Source organism: Bos javanicus, chromosome 2, assembly GCF_032452875.1.
Source record: "Bos javanicus breed banteng chromosome 2, ARS-OSU_banteng_1.0, whole genome shotgun sequence".
NCBI classification, from domain to species: Eukaryota; Metazoa; Chordata; class Mammalia; order Artiodactyla; family Bovidae; genus Bos; species Bos javanicus.
In genome coordinates, this window is record NC_083869.1 from 27767356 (window position 1) to 27788875 (window position 21520).

The 21520-nt window shown below is 41.3% G+C and overlaps 1 protein-coding gene across 3 annotated transcripts in view; it reads right to left on the minus strand.

Annotated features, from left to right (window-relative positions):
* The window catches only part of CERS6 (ceramide synthase 6), a 356538-nt gene extending 335378 nt beyond the window's left edge, over window positions 1-21160 (minus strand). The window contains exon 1 of one of the 3 annotated variants that reach the window (XM_061436080.1): window positions 20813-21160. In XM_061436080.1, the coding sequence (XP_061292064.1) occupies window positions 20813-20982 (170 nt within the window). In that variant the 5' untranslated portion in view covers window positions 20983-21160. The remainder of the gene's footprint in view (window positions 1-20812) is intronic. The other 2 variants (XM_061436093.1, XM_061436090.1) reach the window with 2 other exon arrangements.
* Between the last annotated feature and the right edge of the window lie 360 nt (window positions 21161-21520).

Below are 21520 nucleotides of genomic sequence, written 5' to 3' on the forward strand. Positions count from 1 at the left end.
AAGTAGGGTGACAACATACAGCCTTGATGTACTCTTTTTCCTATTTGGAACCAGTCTGTTGTTCCATGTCCAGTTTTAACTGTTGCTTCCTGACCTACATACAGGGTTCTCAAGAGCTAGGTCAGGTGGTCTGGTATTCAACAAACTTACATCTCATTTATTTCAAATCCTGTCCAACCCACTGTTTTAGGCTTACTTAGCCAACAGAAATGGTCAGTTTGGACTTGCATTCTGAAAAGGTAACTGTACTCCAACTTTGCTTTGGAGTCTTGAGCTCACCATGGTAGAAGATCAAACATGACCCAAAGAAACGTAAACTCTACCACATCAGAGGCAGGAGTCTGTGATCTTGAGAAATGTTTGCCTGATGGAAATGAGTCTAAAACTTGATTTATAAGCCAATGTACTTCACACTGATTTTCTAATGCCATGAAAGGTTATGAATGAATAACTACTTAGTTAAGTAAGTAAGTGTTAGTCACTCAGTCGTGTCTGACTCTCTGTGACCCCACGGACTGTAGCCTACCAGGCTCCTCTGTCCATGGAATTCTCCAGGCAAGAATACTGTAGTGAGTAGCCATTCCCTTCTCCAGGGGATCTTCCCGACCCAGGGCTCAAACCCCGGTCTCCTGTATTACAGGCAGATTCTTTACCATCTGAGCCACCAGGAAGCCCAACTGCTTAGCTACTTCTTGTAAACTTATGGTTTTCCAGCTCAAAACCTTGGACACAACTTCCAAATAGTACATTTAATCGCCCATGAATTTTTCACTAAAATATCACTTCAAGCCTTATTTTTGTACAACCATTAAATTTAGTCAATGAATCTAAATTTATGGTCTTCCTTTACCTTATAATTTCACCAACTCCATAACCCATATAGCTTTGAAGCTATACATTCAAAAATATTTTGAAAAACACAATAAATTCCACAACGTAAAATTGATTATCCAAGAACTACTTTTAAAAAGTCACCCTATAATGTCTTTTTAGACAACAGATGCACTTGCAAGTATTTAAAAATGATGTGTCATAATATTTGAAATTTACTTTGCATGGTAAAGAAGAAAATAAAATATATACAGAGACAATAAAATGTTAATCACTGAATTCCAGTAATGACAATGCAAGTGTTCATGGCATTATTTTTTTTTAGCTATTCTGTATATTTGAACATTTTCATAAAAGTCTATAAATTTTAATGTATGCTATTCTAAAGGTATAAAAACATAACTTTTTCTTAAACAGAAAGGCATAATGAGACAATATGATGACCAGAGGTAGGATGGGGTGGGCAGACAGCTGTACTGAAAAATAACCTAGTTGTAAATTTTAAAATTTCCCTTGAGTTCTAGATTCTTAGTTACTTGTTCAATCTTGGTTACTTGGTGACTTGTTGAGTACAAATTTTTCTGCCCTCTGAATAACTTAATCATAAAATGACTAACTCAAATAACAGATGATTAGAAAACTTCATATGAGGAGAGATTTCCCTCATTTATGATTTCTTATACAAGGTGATAAGATTTAATATATCTAAAAATGACTTATTTCTTATAAAAGAATATAACAAAACACAATTGCTTTAGCTTGACTTAATAGGAATAGTGAGTGTTTTGTTATATTCTTTTATAACAAGTGTTGAAAGGGGTATAAATGTATGAGATAAATATTTTCTAAGCAAATGATTGTAGTAGATGTAAAAAAGTTCAATATTATAAACTTGAAGGAATTTCTTACTGCATTTTATGGATTATTATTCCAATTTCTCAGGTAAAGAAAGACTAACAAAATGTCCTTTCATGGCAGATACTACTAAATTTTATTCTTACCCAGAGCCCCAATTCTGTGAAAGAGCATGTCAAAACAGCTATTTTCTTTACAAATTAGGACAATCTGTAAAAGTTACATCAAATTTGCAGCAGGTCAGATGGTGAAGAATCTGCCTGTGATGCAGCAGACCCGGGATCAATCCCTAGGTCAGGAAGATCCCTGGAGAAGGGAATAGCAACCCACTCCAGTATTCTTGCCTGGAGAATGCCATGGACAGAGGAGCCTGGTGGGCTACACTCCATGGGATCACAAAGAGTCAGGCACCACTGAGCGCCAACACTTTCACTTTCACACTTAAGTCAGGATAGGGTGGTTTCCCATACAGTGTTGCTGCTGCTGCTGCTAAGTCACTTCAGTCGTGTCCAACTCTGTGCGACCCCATAGCCAGCAGCCCACCAGGCTCCCTCATCCCTGGGATTCTCCAGGCAAGAATACTTGAGTGGGTTGCCATTTCCTTCTCCAATGCATGAAAGTGAAAAGTGAAAGTGAAGTCGCTCAGTCATGTCCGACTCTTCTCGACCCCATGGACTGCAGCCTACCAGGCTCCTCCATCCATGGGATTTTCCAGGCAAGAGTACTGGCGTGGGGTGCCATTGCCTTCTCCATACAGTGTTGGGTCAGCTGGTAAATTCATATGATTTTTCTTGAAAGACTCCACTAGCATTTATTAAAATTTAACTTTGTACATCTTCTAACCCAGCAATCTGACTTCTGTATGTTAGCTTGGAGTAATACACCTGAGTACAAAGAAGTGTGCAAAAGAATGATGTTATAGCATTGTTTCTAATAGCATTCATAAACAAATAACCCCAGACAATGGGATATTATCTTCATATTATCATAGTGAAAAGAATAAAGTTGTCCTACATTCACCAACATTGGGAAATCTTCAAGGCATAATATTAAATAAAAACAAAGTTTCAGAACAGCACTTAGAGTATATCATTCATGTTTTAAACAAAAGGTATATTTCTGTGTGTGTGTGTGTATGAGTATGCAGGTAGGCAAATGCATTGAAAAAGTTCTGGAAGAATATATATATCAACTATTCATGCTAGACACATCTAGGGAAGAATGAGGGATTGAGAAAACAGAGTGAAAATGGAAAATTGCTGTATTTTTTCTGCATTGAGAGTTTCCCAGTGAGATTATAGAATATATAAAACCAGGTAATTTATTTAATGATTTTAAAAATGGAAGAGGTTTTATCATTTTAAATGCTCAAAAGATTTCAAGTACTGGCTGTTTCGTCACATTATTAATCATTTTAGACACCAAAGCATTTAAAAATCCACAAACTAGAATTAATATATTAAAAATTAACAAATAGTTACTGCTGAGGTAATACTACACCGCGAGTTCACAGTATGTTGTGTTATTCCCATTGTAAGAACTAGGGGAAAAAATTTAGAAGTTCTGTTTAAAACTGGTGTGAAATCCCCATTGTCTCTAGAATGCAAAAGTTGGAAGAATGTTTTCTCCCACAGCTATCAGAAAAGCTCTGAAAGCTTTGTCCCTCTCCTGTAGTGTGGTGGCCATGTGAACACTGAAGATTATGAAATGGTAGTCACAGCCTCTGAAGACTTTATCAGTGAAATAAATCATTTTTAAAGAAAACCGTTCTATTATTCCATGAGTCCAAAAACAATAGATTTTAACCAAGTTGATTTTAAGATACCCTCTTTATAAAAATAAGCAGAAAGCGATCTAATATTTCCTGTTTTTAGACTAAAAGACATGGGTAGGAAGCAGTAAAATCTAAGAACAAAAATTGCAAAATAATAAGAACCAGAAAGCAAATGAAAAAGTATTACCCACAGGAACATATGAAGACTTCAAACAAAAATGTTAAAGAAATTGCAGGTTACATGATTGCTTTTCAGAAAAAAAAAAAAAAAGCGAGAGAGAGAAATCAGGGTTCAGAAAGAGATTAGAAAACTGAAAAATAAAATTGCAAAAAAAAATTGGAAAAAGCAGTAGAACAAAAGGAAAATATTATTTAAAAAATTAAAGCAAAATTAAGATCAAGATGACAAACCGAATAAACATGAGTGAAAGGGACAGCCGGTTGGTAGGCTTGAGGGAAATTAATAAAACCATGTATAATAATAAAATATATTAAAAACACTGTACAAAAGACGGATATGAAAGTTAGGCCAAAAAAAGCTAACGTGTGTAACTGGTATTCCTGAAGAAGAAAAGAGAATATATTGACTAGAAGACACATCCAAAGATGGAACAGAAAAAAGCTTGTATTAAATAAGAAATATTTAAACTAAAACGTACATGTTTTCATGGAGAAGGAAATGGCAACCCACTCCAGTGTTCTTGCCTGGGAAATCCCATAGGCAGACGAGCCTGGTGGGCTACAGTCCATGGGGTTGCAAAAGAGTTGGACACAACTTAGCAACTAAACAACAAACAACAAATACTTGTTTTCAAGGTGAGTATAATTTTAAAAACACAAAACACAGCAAGACTGAAAGGTATTATTTTTCAAACAAGCACTGTATTTCTACATCACAAGCAAACACTCAGTGTTCAAAATACATGGCTTATGTAAACCCAAAGTCTGATTCCCTTGTCTCAACAAATCTTAGATCCTCTACATCCAAGCAACAGGACACAGAAGCATTGCAATAAACATACACATTTATCCCCTCTTTAACATCAGTCATTTGTTTTCTTTTTAAAGACACTGAATTTTGTCCCTTTATTAATCCTTATAAAATAGTCTCACTAATTAAGTAAATAAGGTGGGAAAGAAAAAGAACATTTTGACTATGGTTCTTTCTCTCATTCACTTTCTCATATCTTCTTCCCATTCCTTTCTAAGCAATTTCTTTTATTAAATTTTATAGCAAACTATTAATCAAATTTTGCACAGACACACACTTTATCCAAGCATGTGTACAAACTCACTTTTTTACATTTATTTTAATTTATTTGGTTGCACAGGGTCTTGGTTGCAGCACACAGGATCTTTAGTTGTGGCATGCAAATTCTTAGTTGCGTCATGTGGGATCTGGTTCCCTGACCAGGGATTGAACCCAGGCCTCCTAAATTGGGAGCCTGAGCCTTAGTCACCGGACCACCAGCAAAGTACCGTATGTACAAAGTTAACACAAAGAGAGGAAATATGGCTCCATGGGTGACCGCAAGTGCCAGAGCAAAGCTCATGTTTTCCTCTGTAAGAAACCAAGACTGTAAGAGGAAGAACGGGTATGCGTATTGCTGCATGGACTAGGAGCTACAGTTGCCTTTCATTTTCACACTGCATATAATTTTTCCTTAATTTATAAAATCAGTAAAAACTAATGAAGAAGATTCTACAATGTTAGTAATGTCCTATTTCTAAATCTGCATTCTGATTAATGAACACATAAGTGTGTTGTTGTGATAATTCAGTGAGCTATAGGTTTTAAGTATACTTTTGTGCATGTTTCTGTATGTATGCTATACACAGAATAAAAAGTTTACATTAGAAAAATAAAGCACTTTTCTAACAATGCCATATAAACATTTGTTAAGCAAGTGATGATTGTGCATTTCAGTGTCAGATTTACAGCAAATACTCATTAGGCTGGGCTTCCCAGGTGGCTCAGTGGTAAAGAATCTACCTGCCAATGCAGGAGACACAGAAGATGTGGGTTCGATTCCTGCGTTGGGAAGATCCCAGGAGGAGGAAATGGCAACCCACTCCAGTATTCTTGCCGGGGGAAATTCCATGGACAGAGGAGCCTAGTGGGCTACAGTCTGTGGGATCGCAGAGATCAGACACGACTGAGTGACTAAGCATGCGCCTACACACCCATTAGGGTATTAGCTGAACTGGGGTTCCACCAAGATGGAATTTTAAGCCAAAGTCAGGGTGCTACGCTTCTTTTTGTTGTACACACCTAGCGGAGAGTCCCTGTCTCCCTCCCTCCTTTTCTCCCTCTCTCTACTCTCTCTCTCTCTCCCTCTCACTCTCAGTCTTTCCACAAATCTAAACACTCCTCAGGACCAAAAAGATGTGTTTAGTTTCACCTGCAAAGATAAGTATAATCTGTGTCAAATTCCAAAATGTATCACTATACATTATTTACTTTAGCAGTTCCCATTCAGAGCCGTTTCCTAACTCTTCTAGATTGGCTTTTTAAATAGAGCCATAAGAAGTTTCTGGCAGCTAAGTGCATCCAATTTAGAAACGCTTTAGACAATTTGAAAGGACTGGATGTCCTCAGATTTGACCTGAGTAGAGAATTAGATATTGGCTGGGAAAATGGAAAGGAGAGAAAGTTCTCCTTTTAACACAACACTTTAATCTCATCTTCAACTCTGAGAAATGGGGAAACTGCTTGCCAAACAATTGTTTTATAATTCTGGAACTGAATCATGCTCAAACTCAGTCATATCCGACACTTTGCAACTGTTGGGACTGTAGCCCACCAAGATCTTCTGTCCATGGGCTATTCTAGCCAGGAATACTAGAGCAGGTTGCCATTTCCTCCTCCAGGGAATCTTCCCAACCAGGGATTGAACCCACGTCTCCTGTGTCCCCTGCATTGTAGGCAGATTCTTAATCCACTGAGCCATCGAGGAACTAATTTTATTTCTTCTGTTTCCAACCAGAAAAAAGTCTATAACCATAAATTTATTTTCAAAACCAGAAAGAATATTTATTCCATATGACTTATTTTTTAAAGACACCAAAAAATTAAAGTTAGTACAAGGGGAGGTGATTGCTCTTATTAACCATCCTTTTTAAGTGAATCTGCCTCAAACTCACTATTGTATCCCGGGAAATGTGAGTTATAACAGAGATCCTGGTAACCAAAGCTCAGGACCAAAAAATGAGGGAGTCAGCCAAGCAGGTGATTCAGGCTACCTTCAATTTGAGGCAGAGGAGCGTGTGAGCAGAAGAGCGAAGTAACCAGAGGACATGGAATTACTAAGTGAAAGGGAGCCAGCAATTAAAGAAGTGACACACCCTGGTTTTAAAATGACAACGAGCTGTCCTCTACCCAATCGTCTACAGCCTGACTCTATGCCAATGTGTGGCAGGCTGGGAGGCTCAGGCCACAGCACAGGGACTGACTGTGGCAAGACTCCTGCTTGCTTAGAGACCCAAGACAAGAGCCTGCCTCTAAGGGAGGCAAGGTCAGAGCACTGGAGTTTCCTAACACTTCCCTCATCTGACTCTAAGATATAGTTCACTGCAGTGTTTATTTCAGGAGCCCGGCACTTTCAAGTAAACCACAGGTACCTACCAATACCAAAAGAAAGTTTTATACTTTGTAAAACTCAATAAAACCATGAACAAAAAATGCACACACAGAAAACCACTAGATTGCCCGAGCACTCCTTAGAAATAACTGCTGGTTGACAACCACCACCTGTATATCTATTTTTGCTCTCTTCCCCAGTTCCTTTGCAAATTCTGCAAGCAGCCACTTAAGTGTGGGTGCTTCACAGGCACTAGGGTGAAAGTGGGAGGAAAGTAAAACTGGGTGCATGGTTTCAGTAACACGGAACAAATGAGCTCAGGAGCAATTAGCACACTAAGAAGGGGTCCCGGCTGTCTGCAGAGTGAGCTCTGCTCTCAGGAGCTCCAACCCACGTTTAATGAGGGCCCCTTCAATCACATCTTCTTTTTTTTTAAGCCATGAAATGTGGTACCTTGACAGTGGGGCAGGCAACACATCTCAAATCACCCAGATGCTTCTTCCCACAACCAGCCTCATTCACCCGCAGGGAGAGGCAGAGTAGCCATTTTTGTTGTATCAATAGAAACACACCTGGCCGGTGACCAGACCAACTTAGGTGTAACAGAGCAAACAGTCAGGTGGTGTGACCAACCTGATTTTCAGGTCCAGTTTTTCCTGGGCTGAGGCGTTTCCTGGAATAGCTCCAGAAAAAGTGGGCTTGGGGGCATCATCCTACAATGGCCTTGTGAGCATCCCATAGCAGCCACACTGTCCCAGGACCTAGACCTGGGTGGGTGGTGCAGGGCAAGTTACTTCATTTATTCCTATAGGCTTTGGTGTCCTGATGCAGAAAATGGGAGGTGGCGATTGCTGGCTTTCCCAGCATTTCTCAAATTGTGGTTTTCAGAACATCTGTGCCCTAAAACAGCATCTGGAAGTGGTATTCTAAGAAGTAGGGGGAGGGGTGGTAGGAAGAGTGTGCTCAGGTGAGGGGGGTAATTTTTCACTCCATCAATTCTATGTTTAGGATTGGCTTTACGTGGTGCCAAGAAAAAGCAGACCAACTTTTGGTCAATTTTATTGTTTTCTTTTAAACCTGTTGGTAGGTAATACAGCCCCTTACTGCTGCCACCCAGGGTGGACCTCTCCCACCCCAAACACCCCTCCCCCGACTTTGGTGCCACACTGGTGTGTAACACATGATTGCCTCAACTACTTTTTAATGAATGAGTTTCTCATTTTTTTTTCTAGTCAATGACACTGTTAAACTATTACTGAATTAAAATTGAGGCAGTTTTTGATCATTTGTCATTCTAGAGCACTGTAGTTTCCTCTTTGCCTTACTTCCTCATTCAAAAGACAGGGGAGGAGAGGGTGAGATGTATGGAGAGAGTAACATGCAAACTTACATTACCATATGTAAAATAGATAGCCAACGGGAATTTGTTGTATGGCTCAGGAAACTCAAACAGGGGCTCTGTTTCAACCTAGAAGGGTGGGATGGGAAGGGAGATGGGGAGGGAGGTTCAAAGGGGAGGGGATACATGTATACCTATGGCTGACTCATGTTGAGGTTTGACAGAAAACAACAAAATTCTGTAAAACAATTATCCTTTGATTAAAAAATTAATTACTTAAAAAAAAAAGACGGCCCACCACCAATGTTACATTGCTCATCTTAAGATGCCCTCTATCGGTGCCTTAAAGAATTTAACAGGCTTGTTAAACTATTTACAGGGCAAATCGTGCATTTAAGAATGAAAGGTTTATGCTATGCAGAGCTGGGGAAGTGCCTGTAGAAGAAACGAGGCTCAAATCCCTCCTGAACTAATTTGGTAGGCCTAGGTTTGCCACCTTCATACCAAAGGAAGTTCAAATTTGGGGGTGTAGATTTGTTTCTCTTAAGGAAAAAATACGTATATTTAGTATGTTAGCTAACTTTGAACGTGTGCATCTTCACAAGCATGATCCCAAAGACCCGAGAATGAATTTCTGCCTTCTTAAAGATAAAATTAGGATAATCCACGAGAGTTACAATTCTGAAAGAAATCAATAAAGGTCATTCCCCAGGCTTTCCTTTCTCTGGAAGGCTCTTATTAGGAAAAAAAGAAAAAGTATTTCTGAGCTGTATGAATAGTAACATATCTCAGCAAAGTGCATGACAAACAAGTGTGAGGTGCATAAGACCCAGCTCTTCACTAAGAGGCTGGGATTATCTTCAAGCCAACTACACCTGGAAGAATCAGAATGCTCCTTGGAGGGGAAAAAGAGAGAGAGAAATAGGAGGACTAGGAAAAGTAAGTCAAAGGACTACACCAGCAACCCCAGCCTGTGAAAGCAAGAATGCAGTCTGATATCCTCATTCATGACATAAAGATAATGCCAGTAAAGAGTTTCAGACACCTCACAGTAAAGTCTCATTTCTGGAAACCAGGGTTCCAGCAAATAGTCAGAAAGCAACTGTGTGTTTGTGTGTGTGAGAGTGTACATGTGTGTGTACGTGTGTGCATGCACCTTCAACAAACCCAAAGAACAAATACTTACCACCTCCATGAACTAGGTACTGCCCTAAACACAACGCATGCATGCTTTATCTTATTTAATCTTCACAACCCTAAGAGTTTCAAATGGAAACTGAGTATAAAGAGATTAAGCTATTTGCTCCTAGATCTGTGGCAGCAACATAGGTGGCATGGCCAGAATTCAGCCTAGGTCTTAAATCAATATAAATGGTGAATTTGATGTTTGCCATTGCCGTTGGTTGAATACCTAGCCAGTTTCCCCTGGAGACCACATGCAATAAAAAAATGACCATGGGGCCAGATGGGGCAGTTGGAGATAGACTGGGATATTTGCATAAGGCATCCGTCCACTGAAAGGCAGTGTCCAGAGAAAACTCCATCCAGTGGAAGTCCAGCTTCCTGGGCTTTCTCTCAAGGCAGAGCCCTCTGAGAACACTTTAAGCTGTAAGTCGTACGCAGCTGCGCATCACCCATCTCAAATCCCACCGTTAGAAATAGTCTTCTGCCACCCAGTACAAGCAAGTCCCTGACCTACAATCCACTATTAACCTTAGAAAATAAAAGGTTAAGATGCATTCTCCTCCCTAAATAGGCATTGTGTTGAAGAGACTGAAGCTTCGATGCCTGTTTAAAACGCTAAATATTTACTCTTCAACAGAACCAGTAAATCCTTCAGTTCCAGGATCACATACATAAACAGGTTCCACTGCCTCTGTAAGCCACACCATCTCCCCACAGGTACATCCAACACATGAAATCACATTACAGAACATTATTTCTTCTCATAGTAAATACTGTAGTGTACTATGTTATCAATTATTTTTTACACAATGTATATTTTTAAGAACCAGCTGAGTCCTCCTTAACTACATTTTCACAGACAGTCTTCCAATATCACAAAGTAGGCACATTCCCCAATTTACAAGCGAGAAGACCAAATTTCAGGGCATTCTGTCCACTACTGAATAACTGAGAAGAGGCAGTGTTTGAATTTAAACCCAAGTTCCACATTCTTTCTGATATCCTATCCATTTTCCTGTTAATCCTCGTGAGGAATATACATTTCTAATTAAGTCCTATAAGTGTATACAACAGTAACAGAATTTAAATGCAGTATCACTCTGGAGTATACCCATGCACTCAAAGATATCCATACTCCCACTGACGGACAAAGCCCTTATATTCTCTTAATCTCCAGCATGCCTAAGTGACTGGTTCTCAGTTTTCCTTCAGTCAAGCTATTGTGTCCAAAACTGCCACTCTGGTTAAAGCACCAAGTCACTTTATTTTGCTTTGAAATGGTGATCTATTAAGACAAAAATCTACAGAGCCACTCAGACTAGCTGGCAGCTTCTACTCTGACACTTGCCAAACCATGTCCCTAGACAAGATTCTAGATGGTTCTGTTTCTCTCCCCTATTCTTAACTCTATGTTGCTCCTCTGCTGTCTAAACTAAACTGGCCTGTCTTTTAAAAGGATTTGTAGCAATGAGGGGAACTTGCCCAATGGCTCACTTGGTAAAGAACCCACCTGCCAACACAAAAGATGTGGGTTCAATCCCTGGGTCGCGAAGATCCCCGGAGAAAGAAATGGCAAGCCCCTCCAGTACTCTTGCCTGGGAAATCCCATGGACAGAGGAGCCTGGTAGGCTACAGTCCATGCGGTCACAAAACAGTCAGACTTAGTGACTAAACAACAGCAGCAATGAGCAGCAGAAGGAAGGAAAGCGGAGAGGGGGAGAGAGAGACAGAGAAAAGTAGAAACAGGGAAAGGATAGAAGGAAGGAAGCTCGGAATGGAGAGAGGAAGGAAGAAAGGCGAAAAAATGGAACGGAAGGGAAGGAAAGGAAAGAGAAAAAATAAAAGGCAAAAATAAATGAAGAAAGGAAAGAATAGGGGAAAAAAAGGAAGAGAGGAAGGAAAGAATCACAATCACAACTTCAGGACAGCAACAACAGCTTTGAAACCAGAAAACCTCAACCATAAGATGTGACATTTATACAGACATTGGCAAGTCACAAATGTGATTCCTAGTTCGCTATGGACTGCATCTTCCCTGCAATGGAAAACCATTTGGGTATCTCCAACCCCACACCTGCCAAAAACAACCCGCACAATCCAATTTTGAGGTAACAAAAGCAAAAGCAGGAATAGGAAGCAGGAGTGGTCTACAAGAAGTTCATTTTGAAGGCTAGCAGTGAGGAAGAGAAAGTTCTCTTGAAAAACAACAAAACCTGCCCCAAATACTCTCATAAATGAATGATGGAAAGCAGTATTTTGTACAATGATCGAACATTAATATAAACTTTGAAAACTACTTTTCAATAATATGTACCTGCCACTGCTCGCAATCAACTGCTTGCAACAATCCTTGCTTGCAACCTGCCCTGTAGTAGATAGCATTTAAGCAAAACCATGTTCAAATTTACAAGTGTCTAAAAACATTTGCTTACAAAAAGGGTGTGAAGTTAAATCGGAAACTAGGGAGAAAGGTCAGATCTGCTCTTCTCCCACTGCAAAAGCTTCCTACCAGAGGAAGTATCTCTGGCCTCGGCCGCCTGCCTTACTAGCAATTCATCCTTTCACACTGGTTTGCTTTCAACGGAGCATGAAGTGAGAGAGCGTAAAGTAGAAGGCCTCTACTTTAGTGCTAGGGATCCTCTGAAAATGTACAGTGTGCTTTTCCCAAAGACATTTTGCTCTCCTTTTCTGGACATGCCAACAAATGGACTGAAGCAAGGTGTTTGGCTGGAGGGCCTTCCAAAAAGGTCCAGGATACTTGAGTGCTCTCTGGCCGTCAACCTTCCTTCCATCACCCCTTATGGAAGTGATGTTTATTCCTTAATAGAAAACTGTCGAGTCTAGAAAATGAAACCAGGTATTTCTAGTAAATGACTTTTCCTTTTAGTCAGTGAACTATCTTTATATTAGCATTTTGCCACCATCATCACCATCATCTATCTACAGAAATCTTACTTCAAAACTGAAACTCTGTACCCATGAAACAATAACTCCCCTCCAGCCCCTGGCAATCACCATTCTGCCTTCTGTGATTATGCATCTGACTCTTCAGGTACCTCATATAAGTGCAATCTTATAGTGTCTGTCTTTCTGTGACTAACCTATTTCACTTAGTATAATGTCTTCCAGTTCATCCATGTCATAATGTGTTAAAATAGACCACATTTTGTTTATCCATTCACCTGTCAGACACCTGAGTTGCTCCTAGCTTTTAGCTATTGTGAATAATATTGCTATGCTCACGGGTTTGCAAACATTTGAGACTCACATTTCAATTCTTTCAGGCATATACCAGAAGTGGAACTGCTGGATCGCATACTAATTCTATTTTTAATTTTCTGAGGAACCTCCATATTGCTTTCCACAGTGGCTGTACCATTTCACACTCTCACCAACAAGACACAGGGTTCAATTACTCCACATGATGACCAACACGTTTTTTCTTTCCTGTTTTGTTTTTTAATAGTAGCCATCCTAATGGGTGTAGGATGATATCTCATTGTGGTATTGATTTGCATTTTCCTGATGACTCAGCTAATAATTTGCTTTTATCCAAAATTCAGAGAAAAAATATAAAGGTATTTAGGCTCAATCTCTGAGTTTTCCTTTATAAAAACCCATTCATTCTTAACCCCTGAAACTTCTTCCAACCCCTTTCTCTCTGTCTCATCCTCCATACTAAACTCAGGATATTATCTATTTCATTCTTTTGCATGCATTCCTTCCAATATCTAGAATTTGAGAAACTTCCTTCCTTATGATGATGACTTAGGTTGTAGGAGAGAGTCAGTAAGCAGAAAGAAATGAGTATAAACACATGACTGGAGAAACAGATCAATACAAGACCATTCTGATTTTTAAAAAATCCGAAGGCCACCATTTCCTACCCAAAACGTTAGGATGTTTATCCCAGTAGAAAAACACACATGAATTCACAGAAAGTGAAATACAAGTGAGCCTTCCTCAGTGATCAATGCAAAGAAATACAGGAAAACAATAGAATGGGAAAGACTAGAGATCTCTTCAAGAAAATTAGAGATACCAAGAGACATTTCATGCAAAGATGGACTCAATAAAGGACAGAAATGGTATGAACCTAACAGAAGAAGAAGATATTAAGAAGAGGGGGCAAGAATACACAGAAGAACTATACAAAAAAGACCTCTCACTCACCTAGAGCCAGACATCCTGGAATATGAAGTCAAGTGGACCTTAGAAAGCATCACTATGGACAAACAAAGCTAGTAGAGGTGATGGAATTCCAGTTGAGCTATTTCAAATCCTATAAGATGATGCTGTGAAAGTGCTGCATTCAATATGCCAGCAAATTTGGAAAACTCAGCAGTGGCCACAGGACTGGAAAAGGTCAGTTTCCAACTTAAACCCAAAGAAAGGCAATGCCAAACAATGTTCACACTACTGCACAATTGCACTCATCTCACACACTAGCAAAGTAATGCTCAAAACTCTCCAAGCCAGGCTTCAACAGTATGTGAACTGAGAACTTCCAGATGTTCAAGCTGGATTTAGAAAAGGCAGAGGAGCCAGAAATCATATTGCCAACATCCGTTGGATCACTGAAAAAGCAAGAGAGTTCCAGAAAAACATCTACTTCTGCTTTATTGACTATGCCAAAGCCTTTGATTGTATGGATCACAACAAACTGTGGAAAATTATGAAATAGATGGGAGTATCAGACCATCGACCACCTTATCTGCCTCCTACGAAATCCGTATGCAGGTCAAGAAGCAACAGTTAGAACTGGACGTGAAACAACAGACTGGTTCCAAATCAGGAAAGGAGTATGTCAAGGATGTATTTTGTCACTCTGTTTATTTAACTTATATGCAGAGCACACATGCAAAATGTTGGGCTGGATGAAGCACAAGCTGGAATCAAGATTGCCGGGAGAAATATGAATAACTTCAGATATGCAGATGACACCACCCTTATGGCAGAAAGCGAAGAACTAAAGAGCCTTTTGATGAAAGTGAAAAAGGAGAGTGAAAATGTTGGCTTGAAACAACATTCAGAAAACTAAGATCATTGCATCCCATCACTTCATGGCAAATAGACGGGGAAACAATGGAAACAGTGGCTGACTTTATTTTGGGGGGCTCCAAAATCACTGCAGATGATGACTGGGAGGAAAGTTATGACCAACCTAGACAGCATATTAAAAAGCAAAGACATTACTTTGCCAACAAAGGTCCGTCTAGTCAAAGCTATGGTTTTTCCAGTAGTCATGTATGGATGTGAGAGTTGGACTGTAAAGAAAGCTGAGTGTTGAAGAATTGATGTGTGGTGTTGGAGAAGACTCTTGAGAGTCTCTTGGACTGCAAGGAGATCCAAACAGTCCACCCTAAAGGAGATCAATCCTGGGTGTTCATTGGACGGACTGATGCTGAAGCTGCAACTCCAATATTTTGGCCACCTCATGTGAAGAACTGACTCATTGGAAAAGACACTGATGCTGGGAAAGATTGAAGGTGGGAGAAGAAGGGGACAACAGAGGATGAGATGGTTGGATGGCATCACCAACTCCTTGGACATGAGTTTGAATAAGCCCCTGGAGTTGGTGATGGACAGGGAAGCCTGGCGTGCTACAGTCCATGGGGTTGCAAAGAATAGGACACAACTGAACGATTGAACTGAACTGAACAAATATTTGGGGAAAGTTCATCATGAGTAACATAAAACACACTCATATACAAGAATAACATCTCTTCAATTTTCAAAGAAAAAAATTTTCTTCAAATAATAATAATATGCATGCTGATAAGAAAATACAAATGAATATAATCTTTCCTGACACCAATTTGGTGATTTGTATCTATCAAGAACACTAAAACATTTATCTTTAGTCTTAGAAGTACCACTTCTAGGAAACATTCTTTAGGAAGTTATCAGTAATTGAAAGATTTATACACATCAACTGGAAACAGCCTAAATATCCAACAATAATATAGAAAGTGAAAGTGAAGTCACTCAGTCGTGTCCGACTCTTTGTGACGCCATGGACTGCAGCCTACCAGGCTCCTCCATCCATGGGATTCTCCAGGCAAGAATACTGGAGTGGGTTGCCATAATATAGGGACTGGTTAAATGAATTATAGTATATTCACAGCATAGAATAATGTAGTCATTGAAAATACTTTTGAATAAGTTTAATGACATGGCAAATATTGAGACTATATCATTAAATGGCAAAAGAAATTTCTCTCTCCTTGTTCTAGAGACTGGAAGTCTAAGATCAGAGTGCCAGCAGACCTGGTGTCTGGTGAAGTCATCCTTCCTGCTTCACAGACAGCCATCTTTTCACTGTGTCCTCATGAAGGGGGCTTCCCTGGTGGCTCAGATAGTAAAGAGTCCACCTGCAATGTGGGAGACCCGGGTTCAATCCCTGGGCTGGGAAGATCCCCTGGAGAAGGAAATGGCAACCCACTCCAGTACTCTTGCCTGGAAAATTCCACGGACTGAGGAGTCTGGTGGGCTACAGTCCATGGGGTCACAAAGAGTTGGACATGACTGAGTGAATTCACTTTCACTTTCATGATGGAAGGGGTGGGGGAGCTCTCTGGAGCCTGTTTTTTTATGAAGGCACTAATCCCATACACACATGAAGACTCCACCCTCATGACCTAGTCACCTCCCAAAGTTGCCACCTCCTACCATCATCACCTTGACACTTGCAACTTATGACTAAAGATGGCCACCTATGGATTTTGAGGGTACGTAGAGCTTCATTCCATTGCACACTCCACGCTTCTAAAATAAATCTGAAGATATCAGTGTTTTCATTATTAAGGTACATTATGGGAATATCCTTCAGTTATGAAACTCACCTGGCATCCCACTTTTTCCTTATATTCACTCATACCTACCCTTTCCCCTCTAACCATCAAGAATACAGCCCCATTCACTTTTCTCTCTCTCCTCTCTTCTCCTCTGTGATCTCACCCAAGGCTATTGACAAGACCAAGATATTAAGCAAACCCATAAGAAAAACTAACCCACTGGCCAGACATTCCCTCTGATACAGCTGAGACCTGTTGTTCTTTGAGGGTTTGGGGGCAATAGGTCATTATTTGACACCTCTGATGTCAGCCTCTGAAGAATGACAGTTCTCATGTAGCTTAGCACTTGGAAAACCAACCTGACATGAGTGAGTTGCTCATTTCTTACCCAGCCATCACAAGAGGTATCAGGCCTACTCTTTGTTGTTCAGCTGCTAAGTCGTGTCTGACTCTGCAACCCCATGGACTACAGCACACCAGGCTTCCCTGTCCTTCACGATCTCCCAGAGTTTGCTCAAACTCACGTCCACTGAGTCAGTGATACCATCCAGCCATCTCATCCTTTGGCTCTGGGATCTAGCTAAAAAAGTTCTAAGGAAAGAGAGCAATTGCTTTCTCTGGAGAATATTCTTTGTTGGTTATTCTGAAATAGTATAGCTTTTTGGAGCACAAGTGATAACAGCCCAAATGATTCCTTTAACTCAACCCATAATTTAAAAATATAAGAAACAAAACCATTAGCTAGGATATTTGTATGTATGAAAAAAACTCTTTATTCTTAGATGACTTATTACTACCTGCAAAAAAATAATGTTTAGCCTGCCTTAAAGTTTCAAGATATAACAATTAGTAAACTTCAAATATTATAGCATTCCTATAGGATGAATCAGATAACTGAGAAAGTGCAAGCAACCTTGGATTACAAAGGCCATCAACTTCACTGCACAAAAGAAAAAATAAGGGACACAGAAATTAGGTGGCCACCCCAGTGTGAGGTAAGTTTGACTAGAATGCAAATATTCTGATTCTCAATAAGTACTTTCTGTGTCTCTCTAAACCCACAAGGAAGAAAATGCATTAGCATTACCTTTTATAACACAAAAATGTCTTTATTTCTGAACAGAAATTCAGCAAAATTTTAATCCTACATTTATGAATACCATAGCAGCACATATTTTTTTTAAAGAGTTTAGAAGAAGCATTTATTATAATTCCAGAGAATGGCTTATTGAGCCTAAACAAGTATTAAATCAAGAAAATTCATCAAATAAATGATGCTATGTTATTAAATAATATTTTGTTCCTTGTCAACAAGCCAACAACATAACCATATACACTACAATTTTCATTCTACAAGAAACTTCTAGGTTTTCTCAGTAAACAACAGATATTTTACTCAGTTAAGCAGGTAATATCTAAGGCCATGCTAGAAACCACCAAGCTTTGGGCCATTCACAGACTCAGGCAGAAGTCACTGAATTTAGACTGCTCCATTTTTGACCAACCATGCCAGGTATTCACACTGTTATCCATATGGTGCTATAACATGGCATTGTTCTGGCCACTCGTGCCTTCACTGCCAACAACCCACCAGTGGGGGTGAAATTAAAAAGATAGGACTGCTCAGTTGGGCAAAGGCCAATTCAATTCATTCTTTAGTGTTTCTCTTTATAGAGAGAAATAAGTAAGACTGAGGAGAATGAATCCAAATTCACAATTTTAGTCTCAACAAGAGTACTGAAGGCTCCCATTTAATAGAAATTAAGGTCTCGGATAATCAGTTATTTCATAGGTATGTTCTCAGCTTTGAAATAAATGATAACGGCCTAAAAGGAACAGAATCCTAGGGGAATTATTTCCTATTACAAATCATTTTATAAAAAGATTTCCAACCAGCTTCTTTAAATCATGTTATATATTACAGAAAACTGCAAAAGAAAAAGAAACCTGCCCAGTGTGTTGTAAGGGTACCAAAAGTGAGCTGTGTCAATGCCAACAGTATTGGCTAGTTCAGTTATACTGATTCAGGTCTTTGATGGGTGCTGAAAAGCAGGCCACAGGTTGGATGCCAAAATGTGTCCCTTAGGTTTGAGAAGACGAGAAACATGCAGTACTTGAAATTCTGGATACAATTATACCGTTGGATTATCAGAAAAGTGAGAGTGTCCCAAATGGTTAAAGACAGAGTTGTCACTACTATAGGAAAAAGCAAAGTAGACACCATTCCAAAAGTCAGTAGCATCTTGTGGTATATGGGCCATCCTGGATTACTATATTGAGTATTAATCACAAACTTTCACTTTTCCTATAGGCTACTAAATCACTTTTATTTGGATCAAGGGCCTGCAAGAAACTCACCAAGTCTCTACATATCAATATGAGGACATCTGCTGTGACTAACAGTTGAAGGCAGCTGACCCCCTTGTGTAAACTGTAAGTCATAGGATTGTGCAAAGGAAGAAAAAGATGTTCAGGAAGAGGAAAAATGAAATTCCAGTTTCAACTATGAAAGTAACTTTTATTTTAAAAAAAAAAAGGCAGAAAAAGGCGAAGTACAAAGCTATCTCCATTCTCTAACAAATGTATTTCTTCCAACCAAAGGAACAGCCTGGAATCAGCTTTTTGCACACAGGTCAATAGCTGACATGCTTGTTTTTCAAAACATAACGCTATACATCTCTTTCAATGCATTAGCCAGCTAAAAGTGAGTGTGGCCAGGATTTATCAGCCAGGATTGATCAGACGTCATTCAGCAACTGTATGGAGTCCCTACTATGTGAGGTCACAGAGCAACTGGCTGCTCCCCACAGGCTCTTTTTGGAGAGACTGCAAGTTCAGATATGAGTTCCCATTTTCTATCAGTAAACATCTGCTCTACAAGCAACTCTAACCCTGCAAACACACCCACTTTCTCACTGTAAGTCTCAGCGCAGGATGGGATCAAAGAGGGCATCTGTGCTAGAGTCCCATTATTTGAAACAGCTCTTTAAGTCTGTTCCTTTGTGCATGTTAATCTCTGCAGGTGAAATAGCTGATTTAGTTCTCAAGCAACAATAATGCCCATTGAAAAATACACCTTCCTTAAACAAAAGATACTTATTGTTCCCATGAAGTACTGTCTGTTGCCATTTCCAGCAACAAATGACACAAAAGACAAATTCTGCCATTTGTGCCACTCAAGAGTGGCTTAGGACAAAGAGAAATACCAAAAACAAAAACAAAACAAACAAACAAAAAAAACAGAGCAAAAGCTTAAGAAACAAGACCAAGATGAGTTGGGGACAGGAGAGGAGAAAGGAAGTCTAAGGGAGAAGTGGAGTCTATACTCAGTGATCTGAGTTCAGCATGTACTGATGAATGGAGGGCGGGGGAAGGGAGAGAAAGGGTAGGTAAGGTTTTCGGTTGAGAAAACGAAGCGTGTTCTGCTGTCCCGGTTTTGTTTCAATAGCACCCCGGAGAATGCATGGCAGGCAAAATCTAATCTGATACCTAAGATTAATTCAGTAAGTAACACAAGTTTGTTTATGACACAAAGGTTACCCAACCAAAATCCGGTTATTATACAAACAATAATATGGCAATTCTTTAAATTGCCAACCAAATCCGGTTATTATACCAACAATAATATGGCAATTCTTTAAAACTATTTGTGTTCTGGTATCAAAGTTTATGGTTACTCATAGGAAACATCTATCAATTTAATAATACCCTTTTGCAGGCTGTGCACCCGTCCCGTCCTCTTTTAAAGAAATCGCTAATGGCCCGGAGTCCTGGAAACCTACAAACTATTGTCACCTATTTCCCAGCACTGTGGTCTGATACTCAGTGTCACTGATGGAAACCAAACAGCTGCCAGAAGCCAGAGTCCCTGGAGAAATTTCCGAAGCCCAGTCCGGGCAATCCGTGGGCCAGGGTGAAAGGATTTGGAAGTGTGCACGGTTCCTCCGTCCTCCCGGCCGCGCGTCCGTAACGTTTCTGGCTGTCAGGTGAGTGGCAACAAGGCTCGGCGGGGAAGCCTCTCCCGGCAGCGCGCCGTGATCACCCGGCAAAGAGGGACAATCCCGGCGGAGTGCAGCGTGTCCCGCGGCCAGCCGTTGCTCACCTTTGTTCGCCCGCCCTCTCCGCGAGGAGGAGAGCGCGGGTCCGGGGTGCGGGGGGCTACCCCAATGCTCCCCAGGCCCTCTCCGGCGCCCCGGAGGAAATTCGGAGGCCAGCCAGACCCTCTCCGGCTCCCAGAACCTCAACAGTGCTAAGGGGTCAGCAACCCCTTCCAGAACACAAAGGTTGGGAGGCGTGAGCGCTAGCGCTGGGGGCGCGGGTGCGTGCGCCACAGAGCACGCGAGTGTGCGTGTGCGCGCAAGGATGTGCGGGTGTGTGTGTGTTTGTGTGTGTGTGTGTGCGCGCGCGCGAGGGTGTGCGTTGGGGGGAGGAGCGCTCCAGCTCTCCTTACCTCTCGAAGATGAGCCGTACCATTAACATGCAGAAGGCCAAGGGGAAGGCGAGATAGAGGTCCTCAGCCTGCGGGAAGGTGGCTTCCTCCGTGTTCTTCAGGTCCGCCCAGGTGACATTGTGCGGGAGCCAAAACCTCTCGTTCCAAAACCAGGCTAAGATTCCTGCCATCTTGCTTTGTCCACTCTCGTCCTGGGCTCCCGCGGCCCGCCGAGCTCTCCACCGCGCAGGGCGCCAGGGGATGCGCGCGCTGCTGGTCCGAGCCTGTGCCGCCGCCGCCGCTGCTGCCGCGTCCTCCGCGGCCGCTGCTCTCGAAGGCTCGCGGCGAGCCCCGGTTCTCTCCTCCCTCTGGCCGCGTTGGGGAAAGGAGCCGCCTCGCCTGTCACATGGCAGCCCGGGCCGCTGGCCCTGATTGGCTCGTCCTCGCGTCAAGCAGCGAGGCACACGCGGCCGGCTAGCCCACGCCCGGAGGGCAGGGCGCAGCCGCTGCGCCCTGGGCGCAGGGGCACCGCTCCTGGGAGAGCCGACTGGCCCTGCGGTCACCGAGCTCTGGAGCGGCGCTTAGGGTAGCGACCTGGGTCCGGTTTCCCGAATCCGCTCCGGTCCCCCGGGCTTGCTCGCACATGCTCACAGCACCGGCTCCGGCGCGACTGGAGTTTCAGGGATCTCAGTCGGCTTCCAGTGCGCCTACAGGCGATGGGTGGGGGGC